The sequence below is a fragment of the Mus caroli genome, unplaced genomic scaffold (genome assembly GCF_978045245.1).
Source record: "Mus caroli unplaced genomic scaffold, Mus_caroli_1 scaffold_6, whole genome shotgun sequence".
In the NCBI taxonomy this organism is placed as follows: domain Eukaryota; kingdom Metazoa; phylum Chordata; class Mammalia; order Rodentia; family Muridae; genus Mus; species Mus caroli.
In genome coordinates, this window is record NW_028227261.1 from 7812902 (window position 1) to 7825484 (window position 12583).

General features: G+C 49.0%; 1 protein-coding gene and 1 non-coding gene across 2 annotated transcripts in view; both read right to left on the reverse strand.

The window, feature by feature from the left end:
• Mtor (mechanistic target of rapamycin kinase) overlaps positions 1-12583 on the reverse strand; it is a 111393-nt gene that overhangs the window by 14788 nt on the left and 84022 nt on the right. Inside the window, exons 35-46 of the mRNA XM_021160177.3 lie at positions 12297-12422; positions 12095-12226; positions 8723-8838; positions 7682-7799; positions 6019-6267; positions 5330-5430; positions 4832-4928; positions 4418-4516; positions 4207-4329; positions 3882-4064; positions 2659-2793; positions 2315-2489 (exon numbers count right to left, since the gene is read on the reverse strand). Of these exons, the coding sequence (XP_021015836.1) occupies positions 2315-2489; positions 2659-2793; positions 3882-4064; positions 4207-4329; positions 4418-4516; positions 4832-4928; positions 5330-5430; positions 6019-6267; positions 7682-7799; positions 8723-8838; positions 12095-12226; positions 12297-12422 (1654 nt within the window). The remainder of the gene's footprint in view (positions 1-2314; positions 2490-2658; positions 2794-3881; positions 4065-4206; positions 4330-4417; positions 4517-4831; positions 4929-5329; positions 5431-6018; positions 6268-7681; positions 7800-8722; positions 8839-12094; positions 12227-12296; positions 12423-12583) is intronic.
• Positions 3558-3661, reverse strand: LOC115030930 (U6 spliceosomal RNA). Its single transcript, XR_003836529.1, has one exon. It is a non-coding gene; the product is annotated as a U6 spliceosomal RNA (small nuclear RNA).

Genomic DNA, 12583 nt, shown 5'->3' on the forward strand with positions numbered 1-12583 from the left:
CATTTGCCTCTGCTTTCAAAGTCTTGCGATTACAGGTATGTACCACCTCTGTCCTGCTAACAGTTCATTCTTTTTTTTTTTTTTTTTTTTGGTTTTTCGAGACAGGGTTTCTCTGTGTAGCCCTGGCTGTCCTGGCACTCACTTTGTAGACCAGGCTGGCCTCGAACTCAGAAATCCGCCTGCCTCTGCCTCCCGAGTGCTGGGATTAAAGGCGTGCGCCACCACGCCCGGCTTAACAGTTCATTCTTAAGCTTCTCTTCTTTAAAGAGACAGTCTCATGTAGCCCATTCGGGCCTTGAACTTGTAGTCATCTTCTTGCTTCTGCCTCACGAGTGATGGGATTATAAGTGTGTGCCACCATGCCTGGTTTATATGGCCCTATAGAGCCACCTCAGGGCATTGTACATGAAAGGAAAGCACCTATCAACTGAACAATAGCCATAGCCCCTCCATGTTTTTCATATTATCAAGACCATCATTTGTGAGACCATGACTATCTGACGGTGGTGAGTAATTACAAAGAAACAAGCATTTTAAAAAAGCTTTGTTATTTGTGATTGTGGGTATGTTCAGGCTTGTAGAAGCCAAAGGTTTCTGATCCTCCTGGAGCTGGAGTTACAGACAGCGTGATGTAGATGCAGGGAACAGAACACCTCTCTCTGCAAGAGCAATATGAGTTCTTAGCTACTGAGCCATCTCTCTAGCCTAGAAACAAACAGAAAGAGCGAGGAAGGAAGCTGGGCAGAGGTGGTGCACACCTTTGAACCCAGCACTCTGGCGGCAGAGGCAGGCAGATCTCTGTGAGTTTGAGGTCAGCCTGGTCTACAGAGTGAGTTTCATGACAGCCAGAGCTACACAGTGACACCTTGTCTTAGAAACCAAGCCAAACCAAACTACAAATAAATGAAGCACTAAATAGATACATTTGAGAAAGGACATGAGAGCAGTCTGAGACATGTCTAGGGTTGGTTTGACTGATCAGGCATCTCTCTCACTGTCACTGCTCCATGGGTGTCTCTCTTGAATGTATTCATTCTGTCAAGGAGGAGTAGCTGTGTTCCCAGATAGACACAAGCTCTTATGAGATAGAAAGCCAGGGGTGGCTGGAGAGATGGCTTGGTGGTTAAGAGCACTGACTACTCTTCCAGAGGTCCTGAGTTCAAATTCCACAACCTCATGGTGGCTCACAACCGTCTGTAATGAGATCTGACGCCCTCTTCTGTTGCGTCTGCAGACAGCTACAGATATAATAATAAATAAATCTAGCTGGGCAGTGGTGGCGCACGCACACCTTTAATCCCAGCACTTGGGAGGCAGAGGCAAGTGGATGGATTTCTGAGTTAGAGGCCAGCCTGGTCTACAGAGTGAGTTTCAGGACAGCCAGAGCTACACACAGAAACCCTGTCTGTGTAAAACCAAAATTAGTAAATAAAAAGTAAATAGATTAAAAAAAAAAGAAAGACACTCGGGTGGCAGAGGCAGGCGGATTTCTGAGTTCGAGGCCAGCCTGGTCTACAAAGTGAGTGCCAGGACAGCCAGGGCTACACAGAGAAACCCTGTCTCGAAAAACCAAAAAAAAAAAAAAAAAAAGAAAGAAAGCAAGCCAGGGTCTAGATAGACACCTCTTCAGCTAAGAGTGCTTGTAATACTGAGATAACACTGAGATAGCTCAGTGGCTGGTTGTTTTTCCAGAAGACTCAGGCTCAGTTCTCAGCACCCACATGACAGCTCACAAACATTAATAACTCCAGTTCCAAGGAATCCAATACCCTCTTCTGGCCAAAAGGCATGCATGTGGTGGTGCATGACCATATACAGGCACATATCTGCACATACTAAAGGGAGGGCGTGCTTGCTGAGTGATCATGAAGGACCTGAGGCCCCATCCCAGCACCCACATAATAATGTAGGTGTCCTGTAACCCTAGTTCCAAGTGGGGCAGGGACAGGAAGATTGCTGGGACTGGTTGCTTTCAGCCTAGGGGAGAAAAATGAGGGACCCAGAGGCCCATATTCATGGAGGTATCCTGTTTTAAAAAGGAGTTGACATGGAGTGACAAACACTTTGTGACCTTCTACTATCTCTGGCACCTACAATCGCATGTACTTAGAACCAGAAACACACACACACACACACACACACACACCCCACCAGTTTCCCACAGCTGCCAACCACATTGTAAGACACAGCAGGAGGAGATTTACTGTCCTCCCTTTCTCATCCAACAGACATGGGGGAGTGCAGTGGGTGAGATGGCAGCAGGTGAGATGACTGGCAGTCATTTCAGAAGAGAGGAGGCATGCTCCGTTCTTACCCATCAGAGTCAGCTTCCGAGGCCTCTGCTTGGATGTGATGACTTGCAAAGATGGGGCTATGGATTGAATGCGAATGATCGGCTGGTTGGGGTCGTATGTTCCTGGCACAGCCAACTCAAGGTCTCGGCACATCAGAAGTTTGGGGGACACATACTGCAGCTCCAGGGATGTGAGCTGTGAACAGTTAGAAAAGGACTTAGATTTCTGCCACTCCAAAGAAACCGAAATGCAGTTTAACTGACTGTTCTTTCAGTAAATGGCTACAAGCAATGATTTTTCTTTAAGTCTCCAGCAGAAGCGAGTCTGGATGCACAGGTGAACCCAGGATGCCTTGAGAGCCTACCTGGGGTAGCTGCTTTGAGATCCGTCTGAACACGTGATAGTAGAGGTCCCAGGCTTGCGTGAGATCCTTGACGTTCCCTGACTTCATGTACTTTCGACACCATTCTTGTGCCTCCATTAAATCTCGGCCATATGCCTGAGAGGGAAAGCAGAACAAAGTTTCAAGTTACCAAGGTAGCCATGACTGCAGGAGGCTAAATCCCCAGCAGTCTACACTAGTTCTGAGGGTGCCCGAGGTGTGGGTACCAGGAGGGAATGCGCTCCCAGGGCATGAGGATGGCCTACCCTAAAGAGATGCAGGAGAGGTAAGGTCCCCTGGGGGAATCCTGCAGTGAAAATCTCAATACGTTTCAGGAGTGAGCGAGGGCGTGGTAGGGCAGTGCCTGTCTGGTATGTGTGAGGACCTGGGTTTGATCCCTCTAGCATGTTATGAACGTGAACATAATTTAAGTGGCTAGAGAGGTAGTTCAGTGGTTAAGTACAATGGCTGTTCTTCCAGGTCTTGAGTTCAGTTCCCAGCACCAAATGCAGCTCAAAAAATATATAACTGCACTTTCATGGGATCTGATGTCCTATTCTGGTTTGCATAGATGCAGACAAAACACCCATATACATACGATAAATAAATAAATAAATCTCTTTTTTTTAGACACCAATAAGTTTATTTAAAAATAGGGGGGTTGGAGCTGGTGAGATGGCTCAGCGGTTAAGAGCACTGACTGCTTGTCCAGAAGTCCTGAGTTTAATTCCTAGCAACCACATGGTGGCTCACAACCATCTGTAATGAGATCTGATGCCCTCTTCTGGTGTGTCTGAGGACAGCTACAGTGTACTCATATACATAAAATAAACCAATTTTTAAAAAAAATTGGGTTGCTACAACAATTACATTTCTAAAAAAAAAATATGGAGTGTGTCACGAATCTGCACATCATCCCTGTGCGGGGCCGAGCTAATTTCTCTGTAGTGTTCCGATTTAGTGTATGTGCTGCTGAAGCCAGCACAGCAGTTACATTTCTATTTTGTTTTGTTTTGCTTTATTTTTCTGGGCATGAGTTCTAGGTCTATGCTGGCCTTGCATTTGTGATTCTCCTGCACAGAGCACTAAGATGATAGTTTTCTGTGCTGTGACTTCTACTGGGTACCACTTTTAAGGACAGTAGAAAGGTGGAGGGAAAGCAGTCTGGGGAGGTAGGGTAATGTCCTGTCACTCTGATCTCATACCTGATTAAAGGATGTTTCCTTCAGAGTCTGGGGACCCCGTTCCATCATAGCATGCAGGGGCTCCAGCACCTCAAACATGCCTTTCACGTTCCGCTCCCCAAAGTACAAGCGAGATGCCTCTTCCAGGCCTTCATGCCACATCTCATGCCAGAGGATGGCTACCCGAATCAGCTCTTCACTCACCTGGAATTAAGGGAGAAAGAAAGATACACTACAGGAAGCTACGATTGGGAAGGTCTGGCTTGGAGACAGAAGACACAGCATGTGCCACGAGGGAGAGAGGCAATCACTAACACCCCTGGCTGCTGCCTCAAGACCGACTCACCATCATGGCCTGCTGGACCAGCGTGTTGCTGTGCTCACACATGTTCTTCAAGATCTTGTTGGCTGCATTGTGACGGGCTGTGGTGGTAGACTTAGAAGCCACCGTCAGGGGGTAGATGAGGGCCTAAGTAAACAGAGGTACACTTGTAAAGGTGAGCCACCAAAGCAACAGTCAGTGGACTCACGAGAAACTGCTCAGGGTCTGCATGTACCTGTGGGTGGTACCGACCAATATCTGTGAGAAGCTGGTGAATGAGCCGGCCCACCAAGGGTCTGGGTGTGTCAATTCTTGCAATGAGCTGAGGTATAACCTGGTATGGAGGAAGACAGAGCAAGCAACACGTGAGACATAGGAAAGGTGACTGATTCTCATCTTTTCTTCTCTGTGTTCTAGACAAGGTCCCATGTAGCCTAGGGCAGTCATGCGCCTTTTGCCTCTACCTCCCATGCACTGGGATCTCAGCGTATACTTTGGCTTAGCAGGTCTTGAAATGGTGACCCATTCAGTTTCCTAGCGCAGGCAAGAGGGAGTATCTGGTTTGGAGCTTGGAACCAAGCTGTGCTTCTATGATCACTGGTGATTTCCAGAGGACTTCGACCCATCCTCACTGTCACCGAGTTCTCACCTGTAACCAAGTGTCAATCTGTATGGCCTTCACCCCTTCCACCAAGGCTTCATTGACATCTGGCCAGTGACCATAATCAAACCACAAGGTGAGGACTCTGGAAAGACAGGACAAAGTTACAGAGAGTTGAGTTTCCTGGTTCTTGTTCATTTTTCACTAGCAAGGCAGTAAATGACTGTGACAGGTGGCAGAGCTTTGAAGCCCAAGTGCTTCACCATAGGTTGGCCAGGGTCACCGAGGCACAAACTTGGCTGTAGAAGTAAGCTGGGCAGCTCTGTCCGTGCTGGGGAGGTGCCTGTCTGCAGGATGGGCAGCAGGGAGGCTGATGGGACAGGCCTCTACCCTTCCCTCTCCTCTTTCTCCATCCTCACGGGTGAGGCCTGGTAAGCTATTGGGTCTCATGGCCCAGGAGGAAAAAATGTCCCTATGCTGGCCTGAACTGTACTGACCAGAGAGGGTGACTTCCTTTCAGTTATATCCTCCCCACTTCCTTTGTACCTGAGTGTATCCTGGAGATTGTTGCCTCTTGACAAGGAGATAGAACGGAAGAAGCCTTGAACAGCAGGGACAGTGTACAACAAGAGAGTTTTGGATAAATCCTGTTGAAACACAAGTATATTATTGATACTCTACTCTCTCACCTGTAAAATGGGCACAGTTGAACACTGATGGCACTGCCTCAGAGGGTAGGTAGGAGTGTGAGACACAGATGCTTGAGGAGCCAATGGCATATAGAATGACTCCACAAAGGCTCCTGTTTTCATAATCATAGTTTGGCATAGTATGGCTTCCTGAGCAGGGCAGTAGGGGTGGAGCTAAGGCTCTGAACATGCTGTTCTCTGTACTTTCTGGCTGCCCTGTTACAGTGTGAGCTGACAGGCCAAGGGGAGGAGACAGGGAAAGAACAGGGCAGAGGACATATTCGCAAGGCCCTACAGCTGTGGCAGCCACCCACCCACAGGAGCCCTGCACTGAGACAATGTGCTCATTGCTGGGAGAAGGAACCTTTCTTCAGTCTGACGGTGCACACACACATGCACCCAGGGAGCACAGCTTCTGGCATACAATGAGGACGGCCAGGCAGTGTGTCTAGCCCGTGTACCCTGTCTCAGAGAAAGCCCAGAGTTTCACAGCCATCTTCTGCGCAGAGCGGTGCGCCCTGGCCGGTTCTGAGTGAGGGGAGTTACCTCGGTGACCTTCTTCTGCAGAGGGGACGGGGTGGGGCTGTTCTCATTGCTCTCAGCTTCACTCTCACTGTTGCTGCCCTCTGTGCTGGTGGCAGCAGCAGCAGAGGCTGCAGTGGTGGCTGCAGTGGTGGCATTGGTGATGTTGGCCCCGCTGGCATGACGCAGCTTCTTCTTCTCATCACGGGCTTGGTTCTGATGTTTGTAGTGTAGCACTGCTTCGAAGTTCATCACTGCCCATGCGTGCCAAGCCTAGGTGCATGGGGAAGAGTCAAAGGCAGACACAGGCTAGCTCATGGCTAATGCAAAGCCCAGCGAGGCAGAAGGCTGGATTCTGAGTGTGCCTTAAGATCAGCAGAATGCGTCTCTACGATCAGTGTGGCTCGCTCATCTTGAGAGCAGTAATGGCACTGGGCTTTTTGGTGAGCACTGTGAGGTCACAACCAGAGGGTCAGCGTAAGCAAAACTTAAGGCAGGTGGGGGCTAGATAAAGTGGGCAGTGGGATGCCAGTGATCTGAAGGGCTCCATAAAAAGGGGATTTGGCTAAGCCTTGCCTTGAACAAGGAGGAACAGAGACAGGCACTTGGTCTTCCTGGCAGGGAAAAAAGAAAGGCAAATGGAGGGCATGTGTGCAGCTTGAGGCCTGCAAGAGTCAGGGCTGCTGGCCAACTGCGAGAGCACCAGACAGTGGAGTCTGCAAGGCAAGAGGCCAAGGCAGCTGGCTTCATCTCAGGAAGTGGGGCTTCCTGAGGTTCCCCCAATTATTTTATATTAATGGATGCTTTGCCTGCATACATGTTATGTGTATCACATATATGCCTAGTACTTAGGATAGCCAGAAAAGGATACCAGATCCCCTGGAACTGGAGCTATAGGTGGCTTTGAGCTGACTAACAAGGTTTCTACTAAGCAAACCTTCACTGGATATATTTGCCAGCTCTGGATATGCAGCTATCAATAGAGGGGAATCATTGATCCTATCATAGCCTGCACTCTGTGTGTGTGCATGTGTGTGTGCATGTTGCTAGAGATGGAGCCCCTTGCTTTGTGCATGTTAGGCAAATACTCTCTCACTGAGCTATATCCCGAGCCAAAGTGCACAATTTTTAGATCAATGTGAAGCATCTGCAGAGGACAAATACTTTTTATTCCAAATGTTTCTATGGTCTTCAAATCAACTTTGATCCCAGAAGGAAGAATTTATAACTTCCTAGTAAGGCTGAAGATTTTGGGAAGAAACTGATGGCATTGTTATACCAAACATCTATTACCTGGAAGCCTTTAGAAAAGGAATATACTGGTCAGTCAGCTAGCCACTTTCATACATTTTCTAACTGTTTGTCTTTTAGAAAGGTTTCCAGTAACATAACATCATCGTAGATGTTCCTAGGATGACAGGCATCTGTGAGACTATCAGACACGGTGGCCCTAGAGCTCCTAAAACAAGGGCATCTGTCACAGGAAGTGTCCCTCAAAGCAAAGCCTCTGTCAGCTTCTCTGCTTTCCTGGGCTTCCTAAAGGAAGATCCACTTTTCTTGGGCTTCTGACAGACTCAGGCATTCCAGGGACCTGGCTGTGACCATGGGAACATGGGAGAACTCAAACAGGGTACAGGCTTTCTCTGTGGAGAAGCGAGGGTCTGGGGCAGTGCCGGCCCTCCCTCACCTTGTACCAGCTGCGGTCGTGCTCTGTGGCGGCACTGTAGTACTGTAGCACCTTGGGGATGGTGCTCTCATTGATGCCCTGGAGGTTCAGCTGCCACTCTCCAAGTTTCAGAAAACACCTGAAAACAAAAGAGCAAGGCCCCATGTTGTTCTATCAAAGGCCCTGAAGGAGAACAGCAGATTGCGAGAGTATCCTAAAGACTTCCCACAGTTACTCTTGCTTTCAAGAGGCAACTGATGGGTGTTCAGCCCTGTGAAAGGAAGGGGAAAGGGTTCTGTAGAAAACCTTGAAGGTGTCTTTTCTTCAGGATTTATGTCTTCCAGTCACAGCATAAACCTGGTGCCTGGGACAGGACCCCACTATGCTTTGTGGAGGAGAGTTCTGACTACCTTTTTCCTCACTGATTTTTTTCTGCCTCTGTACTCCTCCATTGCAGTCAGCAACAAGGCTAATGCTAGCATCTGTTGATTGCTACTCCAGGCACTACTCTCTGGGCTCTGGTCTGGGTTCCTATACCATCTCACATCACTCTAGGAAACCAGGGCACAGAGAGACTAATCTACCTGGAGTCAGAGCTGTCTACACTTGGAATTATTAAAACAAGACACCCTAGTCAGTGAGAGGGCTCAGCAGGTAAAGGCACTTGCCACCAACCCTGATGCCCTGCCTTCCATGCTTGGGACCCGTAAGACAAGAGGGAACTGACCTTTGAAGCCGTCCTCTTGTTTCCACATGTGTGCTGAGTCTGAGTAAGTGCACACACATACACAGGTACACAGAGGCAGGCACACACACACACACACACACACACACATGTAAAATTAAAAATGTGTTTGGAAATATGGCCAGACACCAACTGGAGGCCGGCACGGGAGTGCTCCTGCTGCCAAAGCCTTGGGAAGTAAGGGGCAGAGACTGTGTAGCAGATGAGCTAATGGCTGCCTGGGATCCTTCTGTGGGAAAGTGAGAGGTGCCAGCAGCAAGCTACCTCTAGGAGCCGTGAGTGGCCTTGCAGAAGGCAGGGTGGTGGGCAGGGCTCACCTGGCCATGAGCTTATGCAGCTCCTGCTTGTGCTGCTGGTCCTCTGTGGCGATGGCATGCTGGGCCTGCTGCTGCATGGTCTGCACAAAGTGCTGCATGTGCTGGAAGGCATCGATCTGTAGCAGGACAAAGGCACACAGAGCCACTGGGCACACTGCCCACTCTGGCAGGGCACCTAAGCCAGCACTCTCTAAAAGGAGCACCCTGGGCTGCAGGGTGAGGGTCCTACTGCACAGAGACCAGGGCGTGCTGCTGGGAGAGGGCCGGGCTAGTCCAGCAGTCATGACTCAGCAGCGGTTGAGAGCACTGAATGCTCTTTCAGAGGTCCTGAGTTCAATTCCCAGCAACTACATGGTGGCTCACAATCATCCGATGCCCTCTTCTGGTGTGTCTGAACACAGCTACAGTGTACTCATATAAATAAATCTTTTTTTTTTTTTTTTTTTTAAAGACAGGGTCTCTCTAGTTCTGGCTGTCCTAGAATTCTCTCTGTAGACCAGGCTGACCTCAAATTCACAAGACTTACCTGTCTCTGCCTTCCAAATGTTGGGATTAACAGCAAGTGCCACTATGCCCTGCCTGAAATAGGTTTTTTTTTTTTTTCTTTAAAGATTTTATTATTATACATAAGTACACTGTAGCTGTTTTCAGACACTTCAGAAGAGGGCATCGGGTCTCATTATGGGTGGTTGTGAGCCACCATGTGGTTGCTGGGATTTGAACTCAGGATCATCAGAAGAGCAGTCAGTGCTCTTACCCGCTGAGTCATCTCTCCAGCCCTGAAAGAGGGTTTTAAAGTCATACATGGTAGCATATGCCTCTGATCTCTGTATTTTAAAGGCTGAAGCAGGAAGACTGAAATTTTGAAATCAGCCCTACTCTTTTCCAACTATTGATATTGATAGATTCTGCAGAGGGGATCACTATCCACAGCTGGTACCCGTGTTGAGTCTTAGGTATCAGGTAGATACATACACACATCCTAGACAGCTCCAAGCACACAGCTGCACACTGCAGTAGGTCCTAAGACAGACATGAACGTGAGAGAGAGATTTGTGGGGGGAAAGAGAGTGAACTGGGGGGTGGTAGAGAGAATGGGAGAAGGTAGGGGTGAGCTGGGTCATCATCACATATTATACACATGTGTGAATTATTTATGAACAAATTAAAAAGTAAAAACAAAAACCCAAAATAAACGCTAGGTGGGGCAGAGTGAGGCGGGGCGGGGAAGGGAGGTTTAAGCCAGGGTCTCAGTGACAGTGACAGACTGGGGAGCCGTGAATGAGGATGGTGCAGACACACAGACATGTCTAAAAGCAGTGAAATTCTTGCTTCCTACAGACATTGCTCTCCCAGCTCCACTGTCCTGTACTGGCCTTGACAATGGATTAGCATCTTTCGTGTTTCTTTGGTTTGTTTCTAGGAGGGCTACACTGTGGACTTAAATGTGATTTAGAACAAGGCGGGAGGAGGGAGCACTGAAAAGCCTGACTGACATGGACAGCGACCTCAGCTGTCAAGTGTTCTCAAGCAGGTGGCAGCTACACCACAGGCTCCGCAGCCAGGGGTCCAGTGCCCAGGGCCTACGTGCTCTACGTCACAGGCAATCCAGACGGTTCAAAGTTTTCTTTCTTCTTCCTTTTTGGTGAGACAGGGTTCCTATGTAGCCCTGGCTGTTCTGTCACTCACTCTGTAGACCAGGCTGGCTTCAAACTCACAGAGATCTATCTGCCTGAGTGCTGGAATTAAAGACATACACCACTGCTGCTGGTGGCAGTCTGAATGCTTTGCTGTGGCCTTTACAAAGAACCAGAACAGGGCTGCTGGAATTGCTGTGGGGCTGCCCTATGTATGGCTAGGAACCATGGGTGAACTCACCATCTTTCTACTCTCCAGAGCGAGAAACTGAAAATATTCTATTTAACATTTTCTTTACTTCTTTAGAAATAAAGAGGGGAAAGTAGTTTCTTCCCTTCGGTAAGTGAACGGCAGTTATGAAAGGAAGGGGGGCCTCTCAGGCCCCACACTAGGTGGGGGTGGGGAGAGGAAGACCAGCCCGGCTCTAGACCTCCTTTCGGTAAGTGAACTGCAGTTATGAAAGGAAGGGGGGCCTCTCAGGCCCCACACTAGGTGGGGGTGGGGAGAGGAAGACCAGCCCGGCTCTAGACCTCCTTTCGGTAAGTGAACTGCAGTTATGAAAGGAAGGGGGGCCTCTCAGGCCCCACACTAGGTGGGGGTGGGGAGAGGAAGACCAGCCCGGCTCTAGACTTTGTCTTGTGTCTTAGCAAGGAACACACACCTATCTGATGCCTTCCTGAGGGCAAGACCTACTAGTCCCTACTTTGTGTTTGGAAAGGCAGAGAGAAAGGACCCTGGTGACAGTACAGGGAGGGCTATGCAGAGACAGCTTGGGCTGCCTCCTTGGGCAAATCCAGCACTCACTCTTGGCTTGAAGTCTAAACACATCCTTCAGGTAGGTTTCTAGATCTTGAACCTCACCAGAGTTTGTGTGACTTAGAAAGTCCCGATAGTCTGGGCTCTGCTTATTACAGTGAAGTCAGTCAGTCCTTGGTTAAGGCATCTCAAAGGTCTCTGCTCTCTGCAGGAAGGCAATGCATAAAGGGCACACACACACCCAGCACCATCTGTTGTTGTCACTTGCCTGCAAGTGTTAGGTCAGGGCTCAGAGATGGAAAACAAAAGGAATCCTCCAACAGTGCGCTCTGGGAGGACAGGGCCATCAGTGAGGAGGCAAAGGCAGTTACAGAGCAGATAGATAGGCGACTGCTCACTTCATTCTGAGTATCACTCAAAGTCACACCAGTCAACTACCTTAGGAGAACCACTTTAAGACTGCAGTGGGAACAGAAGGCTGAGTTCCCTCCCCTTTTGAGAAGGATGATGGGGAACCCCAAACAGGTATGATGTTGCCTTCAAAGCCTGTGGGTTTGTAAACTGCCACCAGCATCCAGAGATTGTTTCAAACAAAAAACAAGAGCATATCTGTTTCCCAAGGACTTGTCTGTAAACAAGAAGGAGTTCTCCACTGGCTTCAGGAACTCCCTCCTTGTTTTAGCATTTCTCCCTGCACGCTGCTGCATTTGAATCCAAATCGATGACAGGAAAGGAGACCAGAAGTCTGAGAAGCTAATCCAGCTGGTAATATAAAGCTCTAGTCTGGATTTCATGAATATGGGACTATGTGCCAAGTGGCCGGCCTTCTCTCAAGGCCCAGGACTTTTCAGATACTAAAGACTACAACTGTGACTTCATGCACTGGAGTCTCTACTTGGCTGTGACTCCTGTTGTGAAACTGGAAGAAGCCCAACACTGTAGGTGGGTGCGACCTCTGCTGGGAGGGGAGGAACCTACCTTCCGAGCGCTTTTCCACATGTTCTTCATGTAGGCATAGGTCACTTGAGGGTGAGCTGTTGGCAGAGGATGGTCAAGTTGCCGAGATGGATCAACTCCCAAGAGCAACACTAAGGTTTTATGAGCAAGAGCCTAAAAAACAAGAGGGCAAGTTACAAACAGAACAGGGGCAGGGTACCACCCCAGCACTGGGGTTACTCACCAGTCTGCCACTCTTGCCACACAGGCTTGCATACTTGAGCCAGGTTCTCATGTCCTCATGAGGGCTGACCACAAGGGACCGGACCATGAGGATTTTCTGCCAGTCCTCAACAATACGCTGGCAGCCCTGGAAGGTTCAGAAATGAGAGTTAGACCTGTCCTCTGCTCCACCTGAAATCTCACACCAACAGCCATGTTTTCTCCAAAAACAGGGAATCACTGTGAAGGAACTTGTCAAGAATCAGAGAAGCATAGGGTGTGGTGGCTGGAGCTGAGTCCTGGTGTGCC